This window comes from Oncorhynchus nerka, linkage group LG10 (assembly GCF_034236695.1).
Source record: "Oncorhynchus nerka isolate Pitt River linkage group LG10, Oner_Uvic_2.0, whole genome shotgun sequence".
In the NCBI taxonomy this organism is placed as follows: Eukaryota; Metazoa; Chordata; class Actinopteri; order Salmoniformes; family Salmonidae; genus Oncorhynchus; species Oncorhynchus nerka.
The window spans coordinates 46,006,571-46,021,835 of record NC_088405.1 but is presented as its reverse complement, the minus strand read 5'-3'; the positions used below and the strand labels follow the sequence as shown (position 1 = coordinate 46,021,835).

At 42.2% G+C, this 15,265-nt stretch overlaps 1 protein-coding gene across 1 annotated transcript; it reads right to left on the bottom strand.

The window, feature by feature from the left end:
- Positions 1-321: 321 nt before the first annotated feature.
- LOC115136379 (leucine-rich repeat, immunoglobulin-like domain and transmembrane domain-containing protein 1) lies at positions 322-12,362 on the bottom strand. The gene is made up of 4 exons (XM_029671966.2): positions 12,054-12,362; positions 11,092-11,552; positions 4,419-4,724; positions 322-3,735 (listed from the first exon to the last, which is right to left on the bottom strand). Exons 1-4 carry the CDS (start codon positions 12,185-12,187, stop codon positions 2,687-2,689), a joined length of 1,950 nt encoding a protein of 649 aa, XP_029527826.1. The 5' UTR covers positions 12,188-12,362; the 3' UTR covers positions 322-2,686.
- Between the last annotated feature and the right edge of the window lie 2,903 nt (positions 12,363-15,265).

Sequence of the window (15,265 nt, the reverse complement as noted above, 5' to 3'; positions counted from 1 at the left end):
CACAACCTGCAGACCTTGTGTAACCACGCCAACACAGGACCTCCACATCCGGCTTCTTCAACTGTGGGATCGTCTGAGATCAGCCACCCAGACAGCTGATGAAACTGTGGGTTCGCACAACTGAATAATTTCTGCACAAAGAAGATAATTTGCGTGGTTGTTGTCCTCACCAGGGTCTTGACCTGAACGCAGTCCGGCGTAGTAACCGAAATCAGTGGGAAAATGCTCACCTTTGATGGCCTCTGGCACGCTGGAGAAGTGTACTCTTCACTGATGAATCTGGATTTCAACTGTTCCGGGCAGATAAATCAAATCAAATCAAATTTATTTGTCACATACACATGGTTAGCAGATGTTAATGCGAGTGTAGAGAAATGCTTGTGCTTCTAGTTCCGACAATGCAGTAATAACCAACGAGTAATCTAACCTAAAAATTCCAAACTACTACCTTATACACACAAGTGTAAAGGGATAAAGAATATGTACATAAAGATACATGAATGAGTGATGGTACAGAATGGCATAGGCAAGATGCAGTAGATGGTATTGAGTACAGTATATACATATGAGATGAGTAATGTAGGGTATGTAAACAAAGTGGCATAGTTTAAAGTGGCTAGTGATACATGTATTACATAAAGATGCAGTAGATGATATAGAGTACAGTATATACATATACATATACATATGAGATGAGTAATGTAGGGTATTTAAACATTATTTTAATATTAGGTAGAATTGTTTAAAGTGGCTAGTGATATATTTTACATCAATTTCCATCAATTCCCATTATTAAAGTGGCTGGAGTTGAGTCTGTGTGTTGGCAGCAGCCACTCAATGTTAGTGGTGGCTGTTTAACAGTCTGATGGCCTTGAGATAGAAGCTGTTTTTCAGTCTCTCGGTCCCTGCTTTGATGCACCTGTACTGACCTTGCCTTTTTTATTATAGCGGGGTGAACAGGCAGTGGCTCGGGTGGTTGTTGTCCTTGATGATCTTTTTGGCCTTCCTGTGATATCGGGTGCTGTAGGTGTCCTGGAGGGTACAGCCTGACAGGATGCTCTCAATTGTGCATCTGTAATGGTTTGTGAGGGTTTAGGTGATAAGCCAAATTTCTGTTGAGCCTTCTTCACCACACTGTCTGTGTGGGTGGACCATTTCAGTTTGTCCGTGATGTGTACGCCGAGGAACTTAAAAAAACGTTCCACCTTCACTAATGTCTTGCCGATGTGGATAGGGGGGTGCTCCCTCTGCTGTTTCCTGGAGTCCGCGATCATCTCCTTTGTTTTGTTGACGTTGATTGACAGGTTGTTTTCCTGACACCACACTCCGAGTGCCCTCACTTCCTCCCTGTAGGCGGTCTCATCAGACAGACCTACAGTATGTTTTAGCAGGGAAGTTTGGTAGGGTGACCTGATTTGTAACTACGACAATTTTGTCTAACAGATTATGTACCCCAAAGTATATATTTTTATTCTAGCGTGGGGGGGGGGGTAAAGTGTAAGGGAAGATTTATGCGCACTTACTCTGGTCGGAATCGGCCCCTATGACATTCAGGCAAGCATTATAATATATTTACAACCCAAAAGTGATGTGAAATGCAATCATAACTTATGACATAGGCAATGTATTTAGACTAAGATGCATCTGGGCTTGATAGCAAGCTAGCTAAACTAACTGCAGGCTAACTAGGCAAAGCATTGCATCATGGGAGACAAAATGCACCCTGGGAATTGTAGAATGCTGTAGACGAGGGCAATGCAGAAGCTTCAAAATGACAAAAACTAGAAATCATGCAGTATGACTAACAAAAACGACAGATCATCACAAAATGTATGAAATCTTACAGTAGTGCATATATACTAACAGCATAATAAATGTTGATAAAGGGGTGGAATTGTCCTTTATCTATGATAAATGTATTTGAATGAAATACTCTGGGGCCTTGTTTGTGGGCTCATTTATAACTAATAGTCCCCCAAATGTGTAAAAACTCATTACAATATTCAAATTATCTGTTGAAATACTATACATTTCAGATCTAAAAAAAATATTAATAATTTAATGTCAGAACTGATATTTCCATGATGGTGCATTGTCCAAGCGTCATCTGATAGAACCCCCAATGTGGTGGAGCCCAACGTGGGTGGAGAGGTGGGAGAGAGTCCTGTGCCCTGTGTGAGTGTGTTTGTGGGCGGCTAAGGTGAGAGAAAGGGAGAGAACCACATATGTGTGTGGGGCTACCGTAAGTGAAAGGGAGACAGCGAGGTGTGTGTGTGGGACTGTGGTGAGTGTGAGCATTTCGACAAGGTGTGTGTGTGGGGCTGTGGTGAACCTCAGGGAGAGTGTGAGGTTTGTGTATGGGGCTGTGGTGATGAGGAAATGTGTCTGTGGGACTTTGCTGAATTTGAGGTTGAGAGAAAGGATTAGGTATGTGGGGACAAGGTTTGTGTGTGAGGCTATGGTGAGCACGAGGTGTATGTATGGGGCTGTGGGGAGCATAAGGCATGTGCGTGGGGCTGTGATGAGAGTGAGGTGTGTGAGAATGAGACGTGTGTGTGGGGCAATGATGTAGATGAGGTGTGTGTGTGGGGCTATGCTGTAGATGAGGTGTGTGTGTGTGGGGCTGTGTTGAGCCAGAGTGTGTGAGCGGGGGTGATAAGCATGGGGAGGGAGGTGGAGCATGATGTCAGCAGAAGTACTCGTTGGGCTGTCCCTCTATCTTAGCCGTGGCCTCTGAGTCCAGACTGGAGCGGGCCGACAGCAGTCGGTTGGACTCCTCAGGGTTGAGTCTGGTCAGGTACTCACCATCCAACCCTTTAGCCTTGGTCCCGGGGGACAGCGTCTCAAAAGTCACGTACGAATCCTGGATGTCCTTGGACTTCTTGCCCCACATCTTCTGGATGCGCCTCTTGAGTGCGCCACAGCACACGATGATGGTGAGCGGCACGGCGATGACGCACGCCACCGTGATCACAATGACGTTGATGAGCTTCTGGGTGCCGGCTGCGCTGGCCGCCTCATCGGTTGAGAAGATGACGCATTGCTCCTTCTTGGGGATCAGGCCCCGGACGCAAACGCAAGCAATGTACTTGGTCTTGGGCACCAGGCCCTCGATGAAGACGCGATTCTGGCCCGCCGCCACATTGATCTTGCGCATGTCCCGCTCACCGAATACAGCGTAGAGCACGCTGAAAGCTGTGGTGTTCTTGGCCTTGGGTGCCCGCCAGTTCAGGGTGATGGTGTTCTCTGTGTCGCCCAACACCTTGACAGAGCGAACTATCCGGTCCGGGTCATACTGGGCCTGGGCCAGGTTGCTCAGGTTGGTTTTCTCCAGCTCCAGGAGTCCGTCTGGACTAGGCAATGTGGTTGGTCCAGGGATGGCTCTATTTGCCACACCCTCAGGCGCAGGGCTGGAGTCCAAAACAACAAGTGGGGGTGGAGGGCTGGTGGTGGGAACCCCTACCCTAGCCACCAGTTTCTCCTGGTATGCTGCTTTCCCTATCCCATTGGGTTTCTTGACTTTGTTTTTTTTTACGGCAGCAGCAACCACGCTGGTTAGGTTGTTGTTGTTGTCGGGTTTTGGGGGTGCTTCAGAGATAACTAGGGAGATGACGGCCTCGGCATTGCCGGCGTAGTTATTGGCCTTGCAGACATACTTCCCTGAGTCACGGTAGGACACGGCCGGGACACTGAGGATTGACCAGACGATGCCTTCCTTGGAGTTCTCCTGCTGGACTGTAGCGCCAGAGAAGTGACATGGACACACTATTAGTCAGAGTATAACATTTAAATAAAATAATACAAAAAGTCATACAAAGAGAGAGATTCCCATTGAAAGTGTTTTTTAGTCGAGGAACATCCTTAATCAGCGTCCAGAAAAATGGCCCCCAAAATCGAAAACATCCAATAATTGACCAATTTTTTTCTGTAATGAATCCTGTCCTTTACATTAAAAGTAAAGTATCCAGTGTTATTAGCTGTGTTGCTTTCACAGTGCATTCTCCCCACAGATGTCCTGGGGCTGACACCAAGGATATAGCTCTAGCTCTCTGTTTAATTACCAACATATTAACGCTACAGGGCAAACTGAATGAAAGTGTCTTAATTAACCAGGCACGAGTGCAAACTCACACACACGTGTCCAGACTCAGAGAGAGAGAAGGCTCTATTCAATCGGTATCGTAGACAATTAGCGTTACATTGTGATTTCAATTTAAAGACAGTGTTCCCGTGTTAGTGGAGATAAACGCTGCATACTGTATGTCGGCTCAATCAGAAATTACATTTACGATTTCTAGTGCGCAATCTGTAATGCTTCAGTGATATAGATTGAATAGAGCCCAGAGAAAAAGAAGCGTAAACACACGCATAAACACACCTCAAACACACACACGTACACAAATCCCTTGCTGACCTACCTGTCCCATTCAGGGCTTTCCCATCTGCCCTCCGCCAGGCCAGATCAGGACTGGGAATGCCGATGGTCCCGCAGCGCAGAAGCACATTGTTTCCCAAGGCGCTGCGGACTCGCGCCACTGCTGTGTGAATGCGCGGCGCCTGGCACCTCCGCACCTCGGCGTCGCTGAACAGAACACCTGACAGGCTCTCGGGGGCGGAGCAGCGGAGGCGCGTGTCGATTAATGCCACGAAGAGCGTTGGCGACTTCTGGAACTGGATCAGGTCGTACAGGCGGCAGTCACACACCCAGGAGTTGTCATGGAGACCTGGATGGTTGAAGTTCAACTGATTCATTCACATGTCAGAATACAATTGAACTTTGAATTCTGTGATGAATAAAATAAAAAGGACGCTAATGGGGTTTGGTGAGGTCAGAGAAGAGGGGAAAGCATAAGAGGTACTAGTGGGGGAAATTTTATAAGAAGGGCCCACAGTTTTTCCTGGTCAGGTCACGTGGTCAGGAAAAACTCCTGGCCCTGGTCACTTTCACATTGTGAGAGTGTCTGTCTGGTTACACAGCTTTACTGTGCGGCTACAGCCCTGTGGATGTCTGTGTGAGGATTACTTACATGCTACACTAAACTACAATGACGGTGGTGGTGGTGGTGATGCTGACGATGGTTAAATTGGGATTAAGGCAGTGATCCCACAATACTCAGATCATGTTGGCTTTTCCAGATGCTTTTGGAACACATCACACATTCTTCTCTACTAAGCTATATGGCATTTTAGGACCCCTTTAAGTATCAAAAAATATATAATTATTATTTGATGAAAAATATGTATTTGGCCTTTCTGCTTTTAGCACGCATTGCATAACAAATTCACTACATGGAACAACAGATAGTCCCCTCCCCAAAACCAATATAAAGGAAATTTGTTCTGAAGTGTCTGTCCTATATTTGAGAGATATAAGAAAGATCAGGAAACGTTTTTTTATGTTTTTTTTATTTACATATATTTAACCTCTTCAACCTATGGGGGCGCTATGTCATTATTGGATAAAAAAACGTTCCCGTTTTAAGCGCAATATTTTGTCACGAAAAGATGCTCGACTATGCATATAATTGGCAGCTTTGGAAAGAAAACACTGCAAAGATATTTTCAAAACTGCAAAGATATTATCTGTGAGTGCCCCAGAAATGATGTAACCTCAAACAGGAAATGAGCTGAATTTCTGAAGCTCTGTTTTACTATCGTCTCCTTATATGGCTGTGAATGTGCTGTGAACGAGCTTATGCTCTCTGCCGTTCGTCCAAGATGTCTGCAGCATTGTGACGTATTTGTAGGCATATCATTGGAAGATTGGCCATAAGAGACTACATTTGCCAGGGGTCCGTCCGGTGTCCTTTGTCTAAGTTGGTGCGTAATTCCCAGTGGCAATAATTTTACCATGCGATAACAGAGGGAGAAGCACACTTCCAGGAACGATACATCATTGAAGAGATATGTGAAAAACACCTTGAAGATTGGTTCTAAACAACGTTTGCCATGTTTCAGTCAATATTATGGAGTTAATTTGGAAAAAAGTTCGACGTTTGGATAACTGAATTTTCGTTTTTTTTTGGTAGCCAAACGTAACACACCAAACGGACCGAAACTGAACATTTGCTATCTAACTGAGAGTCTCCTCATTGAAAACATCTGAAGTTCTTCAAAGGTAAATGATTTATTGAATGTTTTTGCTGGTTTTTGTGAAAATGTTGCCTGGTGATGCTAACGCTAAATGCTAATGCTAAATGCTAGTTTTGCTATGGTAGAGAAGCATATTTTAGAAAATCTGAGATGACAGTGTTGTTAACAAAAGGGTAAGCATGAGAGCTAGCATATTGATTTCATTTAATTTGCGATTTTCATGAATAGTTAACGTTGCGTTATGGTAATGGGCTTGAGGCTGTAGTCATGATCCCGGATCCGGGTTGGCTCGACGAAAGAAGTTAACCCCTTATTTTTGTCAAATGGTACCGGTGGACCTTCAGGCTAGTATTGTAAAACAACAGACATGTACGTGTTCATCTCACCTTTACACAGATAGGTCATGTTCTTGTGTAGCCTAAACTGTTCGTACGCTACAGACAGAAGTTTGCAGATAGGCTGTACCAACTTGACGAGTCCCAAGACGTGTTCGTGAGAAATTCATATTTCCAAAGAGGGATCATAATAGCTTGTAGGCCATACTGTTCGGAAGCTACAGATGATTTTGTGAGAGTACCGATTTTCGGGATGTCTCATGGTCTGACAAACACCGCTCTAACTCCGTCAGCTTTCACAGCAGATGTAGAAGTACGACAGAGGTGGGGCCTGGGACATCGACCTTAGGTAAATAAGTTCATTAATAAGTTGATCAATGCAGGTCCTTATAAACCATTTACGGTTCTGTCTCAATCCACTGCATCGCCGGTGTCGGCCATTCACACCGGTCTTCTCAGGAAAACATATGTAAAGTCCGAACAGTTTGAGCTAGAAACTATTTGGATCCCACTATCGGAAGCTGAGATTCGCATGGTTTGAGCAATTTATTTTTGGACTATCTTTTTTTGCCATGTATGAATATGTAATTCAATGTGCTTCTATGGGCTAATAGCAGTAAGACCCAATGCAATGTTTCATCAGGTAATTGTTTTATATTTTTTTGATACCGCCAGGGGCTTATTACCATATTACATTTTTCAAAAATATATTAGCATAGTAGATATCGCCATCTAGAGGCTTAGACTCTTAGGGTTAAGGTCACAAAATAGCCCCTAGAACATATCAATGGTTAAACAAGGCAACAGCAAACATGTCATCCCCCACGAATTATGCAGCGTCCCTCCTTGGGCCAATTAGAGACAACAAGTCAAGCTCAAACAGGTCAGGAGAGATGCTTGTTCAAAGTTTGGATTACTATTCATTACTATAGCGCTCCACTTGGGTCAATCAGTGTAATTTGGTAAATGATGGCTCTCTATGGCAAGACGCATCATCAAAATCGGGTGAGTGGTGTCTGAGATATCATCATGGGGGATAACAGCAAGCACATAATACAGAGGATGTTTTCGAAAATATAGTCAACATTTTAATCCAAAACATTTATGCTGTTGTAACAGTGTGATATGTACAGTGCCTTGCAAAAGTATTCATCCCCCTTGGCATTTTTCCTAATGTGTTGCATTACAACCTGTCATTTAAAATGATTTTTATTTGGATTTCATGTAATGAACATACACAAAATAGTCCAAATTGGTGAAGTGAAATGAAAAAATAACTTGTTTAAAAATGCTAAAAAAAAGAAGTAAAAGTGGTGCGTGCATATGTATTCACCACCTTTGCTATGAAGCCACTAAATAAGATCTGGTGCAACCAATTACCTTCAGAAGTCACATAATTTGTTAAATAAAGTGTGCAATCTAAGTGTCACATGATCTGTCATATGATCTCAGTATATATATACACCGGTTCTGAAAGGCCCCAGAATCTGCAACACCACTAAGCAAGGGACACCACCAGTAAGGGGCACCATGAAGACCAAGGAGCTCTCCAAACAGGTCAGGGACAAAGTTGTGGAGAAGTACAGATGGGTTATAAAAAAATATCCATAACTTTGAACATCCCACTGAGCACCATTAAATCCATTATAAAAAGGTGGAAAGAATATGGCACCACAACAAACCTGCCAAGAGAGGGCCGCCCACCAAAACTCACAGACCAGGCAAGGAGGGCATTAATCAGAGAGGCAACAAAGAGACCAAAGATAACCCTGAAGGAGCTGCAAAGTGAAGATTGGAGTATCTGTCCACAGGACCACTTTAAGCCGTACACTCCACACAGCTGGTATTTACGGAAGACTGGCCAGAAAAAAGCCATTGCTTAAAGAAAAAAATAAGCAAACACATTTGGTGTTCAGCAAAAGGCATCTGGGAGACTTCCCAAACATATGGAAGAAGGTCAGTCAGATGAGACTATAATTTAGCTTTTTGCCCACCAAGAAGAACACTATTTCTGGCGCAAACCCAACACCTCTCATCACCCCAAGAAAACCATCCCCACAGTGAAGCATAGTGGTGGCGTTTTCGGCAGGGACTGGGAAACTGGTCAGAATTGAAGGAATGATGGATGGCGCTAAGTACAGAGAAAATCTTGATGGAAACCTATTTCAGTCTTCCAGAGATTTGAGACTGGGACAAAGGTTCACCTTCCAGCAGGACAATGACCCTAAGCATACTGCTAAAGGAACACTCGAGAGGTTTAAGGGGAAACATTTAAATGTCTTGGAATGGCCTAGTCAAAGTCAGACCTCAATCCAATTGAGAATCTGTGGTATGACTTAAAGATTGCTGTACACCAGCGGAACCCATCCAACTTGAAAGACCTGGATTTTTGCATTGAAGAATATGCAAAAATCCCAGTGGTTAGATATGCCAAACTTATTGAGACATACCCCACGAGACTTGCAGCTGTATTTGCTGCAAAAGGTGGCTCTACAAAGTACTAACTTTGGGCGGTCAATAATTATGCACGCCCAAGTTTAGTTTTCTTTTGTCTTATTTCTGGTTTGTTTCACAAGAACAAATATGTTGCATCTTCAAAGTGGTAGGCATGTTGTGTTAATCAAATTAGACAAACCCCCTCAACAATCGATTTTAATTCCAGGTTAAAAGGTAACAAATTCACATCTGAATGTACTTTCATTCAGTAATCTTGCTCTGATTTGTCATCCTGAGGGTGCCAGTGATAAAATGTAGCATAGTTTTGCTTGATTCTACAGTTTGAACCCCTGCTTGTCTCTAGCGCCACACCCACCCCACCATCTAGATGTGTGAAAGTTAGTGTGTGCGCTAATGATCCATCATATATGACATTCCTGGGAGTGTGTAAACTTACATTTTGTATTACCATATACTTTCTGTATGTTCTCTATAGTTATGTACTTAAATGTATCAATTGACCAATTCGGCACATTTGGGCAGACTTGATACAAAATATTGTCCAATGCTTTACTGGATCAATCTGAAACTTTGCATACAGACTGCTGCACATCTAGTGGCCAAAATCTAAATTTCGCTTAAACTGCAATGTTATATTATGGCCTCTCTCTTGCATTTCAAAGATCATGGAAAAAATATATATAAAACACTTTTTTTGTATTATCTTTTACCAGATCTAATGTGTTATATTCTCCTACATTAATGTCATATTTCCACAAACCTCAAAGTGTTTCCTTAAATATGGTATCAAAAATATGCATATTCTTGCTTCAGGTCCTGAGCTACATGAATTTAGATTTGGGTATGACATTTTAGGTGAATATTGATAATTGATTTTACATTTTAGGATCCCTGTAAGTATTCAATATACACACACACACACACACACACACACACACACACACACACACACACACACACACACACACACACACACACACACACACACACACATACATACATACATACATACATACAGTTGAATTTGACCTTACTGCTATTAGCCTATAGAAACACATTGAATAACAGATTCACACATGGAAAAACAGTCAAGAAATGTATCAAAAGGAAGTATGTTTTGAATTGTCTGTCCTATATCTGAGAGACATAAGAAAGCTCAGAATATTTTGTTGTTAGAGTGGAGTGATCTGTATACCTTCCTATTCACTTCCATTTGTTTTTCAGCCTGGTACCGGGTTACCTTCAGATGAGTCCCGTGACACTTTTGGCGGGTATAGAGCAAAACAGAGAACACCATAGTGTTCGTGAGAGTCAAATCTTTCCATCATATTAGTGTGTAGGCCAAACTGCTCGGACGCTACAGACAGAAGTTGGCACATCGGCTGTTCTTACTTCCGACAAGTCCTGTGATGCTTCTAGGGGTCGTAAATCCGTTCCAACTCGACAGACGTTTTTGTGAGGAGAACGATTTTTGGGAAGTCTCGTGGTCTGACAAACACAGCTGTATCTCTGCCACCTTCCACCGCAGATGTGGAAGGCCGACATCGGCAGATGCGGTGGATTGAGACACAGCCCATGCAAAAAACATATCTATAGCTTAAACAGACATATTTTGATGGGAATATTTGTATTATGCTAATTAGATCATATAATATATGCCATTTAGCAGACACTTTTATCCAAAGCAACTTACAGCCATAATGTTCAGCACTGGTGCAGACATCAACTCTAGGGGCAAAAACATTTATAAAGTATTCAAAAATAGGCCTCACTTTACATTAGGCCATGCAAAGACTTAACTATGATGATTATTAAATGGTTTACAAGGACCTATATTAAACGTCTTTTGAATTATCTTATTAATCATTATTAAATACTTAAAATTGGGAATAAATGTGGGAATAACTAGCTAGTTATTCACACACTCATAAACAACTTAAGTATTTAATAATACTAACATTTACAAATGGGGGAGTAATGATAAATAAATGAATTAACTAATTACTAATCCATTATAAATGCTTAATTACAAGGTGTTATTAAAAAGTGATAGGGCACTAATGTCCTGTGGCTTTATATTAGAGCTGCCTTCTAGACACATCTCACTTGTAAATGAGATTGTACCTCAATGGTACATGTGATCACCTATTTAATTAGGTTAGATAAATAGAAGGAAAAATAAAAGGTAAAAATCGCTTTGCCTTACCAAGTATCATTTTGGAGCTATCTGGGCCATGCAAAGATTTAACTGTTAGCCAAGTGGCTAGCACTTCGGCCGGGACAGTCAGAAGGTTGTTGCTGGACAGATCCAGGTAGGTCAGGTTTTTTATATACATTGTGGCATCTGCGGGAACTGAGGTCAACCGGTTGTTGTGCAAGTCCAGCAGCCTGAGGCTGGACATATCCATAAGAGACTCCCAGGGGAACGAAGTGAGGGCATTCCCATCCAGTCTCAGCTCCTCCAGATCTAGCAGCCCACGGAAACTGTCCGAGTTGAGAGCGGACAGCACGTTAAAGGACATCCAAAGGAACTCCAGATTTCGGAGGTAGTTGAAGGCTTCACTTGGGATCCGTTCGATGGCTGTTTTCTCGATACGCAGCTTGGACGTGTCCACGGGGAAATTGGAAGGCACAAGGGTGATCTCAGGGTCGTTGCAAATGACACTCCTGAGGAAACATAACGGGATGTGTTTAATTTAGGCTTTCAATCAAAATGTGTGAGGAAAGAAACAAAGTGATTATTATTTGACCTGTAATTTTGTTTAAAAAAAATAAGATTTTTTTTTTGCTGTGAATTATTTATGTGAAATTCATAAATTAATTTATATTGGCTATATGTCCATTAATATTATAATTATTTGCATCATAATTATAGGCAATCAATAAAACTCTCATGAACAACTCAACTCCGAGAGATTGTCAGAGATGGAGAGTTGGTCGACCTGCCATCGCAAGATAATCCTACATTAAATACAATTGGACAACATGCACTCCCCTAATTGAATTTGTCCACGTGCTGATGGCACAGTTTGCGGAAAACATATGTGATCACGGGAGAAAAGTATCTTCAATTAGAGAGAATGCATGTGCACATGAGTGCGCAAACAAATACATTGTGAGCATAAAGCGATCATCTGTTTGGCATTGTCATTCATTTCTTCTACTCACCTGGCCTTAGATCCATCACTTAGGTTGTGAAAAAAACAGCTGCACTGTGACGGGCACGCACTCACCGAGGAGAGAAACGCACCTGTCGCCAGGTAGAGTCCCAGGAAGAACACAAAGAACATTTTGGCCCACATTTATCTGCAGACTGCACAGCTAGTCTGCATGCATCCAGTCAGCGCCCACCGAAGCCAAAGAGATCTGAATATCTAATTTACCGGAATATCATCCTTTGGTGGGCTTTGTCCCACCACTTCGCTGTCCCATAGTGATCAGAGCTATGAGTCCCAAGATAAAAAGGATAGACAAGGATTAGCGAAAGGACTGTAGTTCTTTTTATCTGGATGCGTATTGCATCCCGGAATCCGCAGAGATGTCCCAATTTATTATCACCGAAAATACTTCCGAATTTGTCATAATCCACTGATGTTTATTTTTTTTCTCCCCCACAAAAACAGTGTGTTCATTTAAGCCCTGCCGTGACTGCTAATCTGTTGCTGGGCTGCATTGGTTTTGCCACAAGGTGGCCCAAATACAGCACAAATGCCGGATCCAACGGGACTGCTTTGTCAGCTTTGAGCTCCAGAGATTCAATGCATTCATTTTCACATGTGCATTCAGGAAATGTCCTTTGGTATGTGAATACATACTCAATTACCAATTCAGTATTTCAATCAGAGTAATTTAAATGAACAGTGTTATACTAAAAGCTTAAGCATGCAATGTTTATATGTGGGTTAAAGTACCATTGCTAGGAATGAATGGAAGAAAAGAGAATCTGAGAATACTTTAAGTGGATTTTGAATTTGAGAAAGCAAATATCCATACAGTTCAGCACCCCTGGAGCAGTTTAGTGGTTAAATTACTTGTTCAAGGGCACAATGGCAGAATATTGGTGACTAGGACACTGATGTCAGCAATTCTCAGGATGGCGACCCACTCCCCACCAGATGTTTCCTGTCGGAGCTTGGATATAGTATTTATGATGACCCACTCAGACCTTTGCAATAGGATTTTCATTTTCACTATCTAATAGCACAACCAAATGACTTGAATTGCCGTTAAGATTGCATTAATAAAAAAGTACATGGTGCAAATGATCAATGCTGATCAAGATTCTGCACAGATTATTAAAGCAATTGTGAAGATCTCTACAAACCTGTGACCTTCTTCAAAATGCACATTTTCTATGATTACATACGAGAATGTATAGTTACAGTACACCAAAATGTGGCCATGGATGTTTTACTCATTTTAATTGTGTTTGGTCTTCTCCACAGCCAAAAATCTACATAAAAAAAGCTGGACAGTGCATTCGTATAGTATTCAGACCCCTTGACTTTTTCAAATGTTGTTACTTTACAGCCTTATTTTAGAATGTATTTTTCCCCCATCATCAATCTACACACAATACCCCATAATGACAAAGCCAAAATGTTTGCACATTTATTAAAAAATAAAACGTATATGATATTTATATAATTATTCAGACCCGTTACTCAGTACTTTGTTGAAGAACCTTTGGCAGTGATTACAGCCTTGAGTCTTCTTGGGTAGGAGGCTACAAGCTTGGCACACAAGTATTTGCGGAGTTTCTCCCAATTTTCTCTGCAGATCCTCTTAAGCACTGTCAGGTTGAATGGGGAGCGTCGCTGCACAGCTATTTTCAGGTCTCTCCAGAGATGTTTGACCGGGAGTTGGCTGGACCACTCAAGGACATTCAGAGACCTGTCCCGAAGCCACTCCTGTGTTGTCTTGGCTATGTAATTAGGGTCATTCTCCTGTCGTTGTCCGCTGAAAAACATCCAAAGTAAGATGCTGCCACCACCATGCTTCACCGTAGGGATGATGCCGGTTTCCTCTAGACTTGACACTGGAGGCCAAAAAGATAAATCTTTGTTTCATCAGACCAGAGAATCTTGTTTCTCATGGCCTGAGAGTCTTTAGGTGGCTGTTGGCAAACTCCAAGTGGGCTGTCAAGTGCCTTTTACTGAAGGAGTGGCTTCAGTCTGGCCACTCTACCATAAAGGCCTGATTGGTAGAGTGCTTCAGAGATGGTTGTCTTTCTGGAAGGTTCTCCCATCCCGAAAGAGGAACTGGAGCTCTGTCAGAGTGACCATCGGGTTCTTGGTCACCTCCCTGACCAAGGCCCTTCTCCCCTGATGCGACACAATCCTGTTTCGGAGCTCAATGGACAATTCCTTCGACCTCATGGCTTGGTTTTTGTTCTGATATGCACTGTCAACTGTGGGACCGTATATATACAGGTGTCCAAATCATGTCCAATTAGGGCTGGTCAGTATACCGTGTTTTGTGATATACCGGTATTGATGCACAGACCGGTTTGGATTTTTACTTTACCATCTATACCGATATTTTAATGTTTGGTTTGCTAAATGTGACACTGGAGTCATCTCTCTCCACTCTCTCTATGCCACTTTCCAAACAGACCTAGCCACGCCCCCTGTCACTCAGGGAGCGCATTTGATGTTCCTCAACCACGAGACACTTGCGTTCAGTCTGTATGGTCAACGTAGCATATGCAACACTGTTGATGACAACGATGCAGTTGTCACTTTGCTTCTTAATATAAATCTACTAGCATTCTATAATTACACTATCAGCTCGTGTTTCTTACATCTTCAAACAGCTAGTTTGTATTTTCTTAGCAAGTTGTTCCTAAATCTTGTTAGACACCAATGCTAATCGCTAGCTAGCTAATAAATGTACTGAGTAAGAGCAAGCGTAATTAGTGATTGTGTAGACCTAAATCAGCATGTTGTTTGTCCAACAGTGTCTTCTTAATTAAAGAGGTAAACGCAAAGCAAGAATATGTTAGCTACATGAAGTAGCTAAGAGAAAACATTCAATGTAGCCAAAGATTTTAGGGTCCCCTAGGAAACACCTATCAACACATTAGTTCCTACCCTGTCACAATAACTACTCCTTGGCATTTTAATTTGTTGTCATTTCAAACACTGTATTAAAAGTGCCCACTATTATATTCTAACTATATAATTAGAATAGACATTCTATTCCCATGATTCCAACAGTTAACTCAAGTGTTAACTCAAGTGTTAACGTTGTACTTCCGGCGCCGACAGAGATGGCCGCCTCGCTTCGCGTTCCTAGGAAACTATGCAGTTTTTTGTTTTTTTACGTGTTATTTCTTACATTAGTACCCCAGGTCATCTTAGGTTTCATTACATACAGTC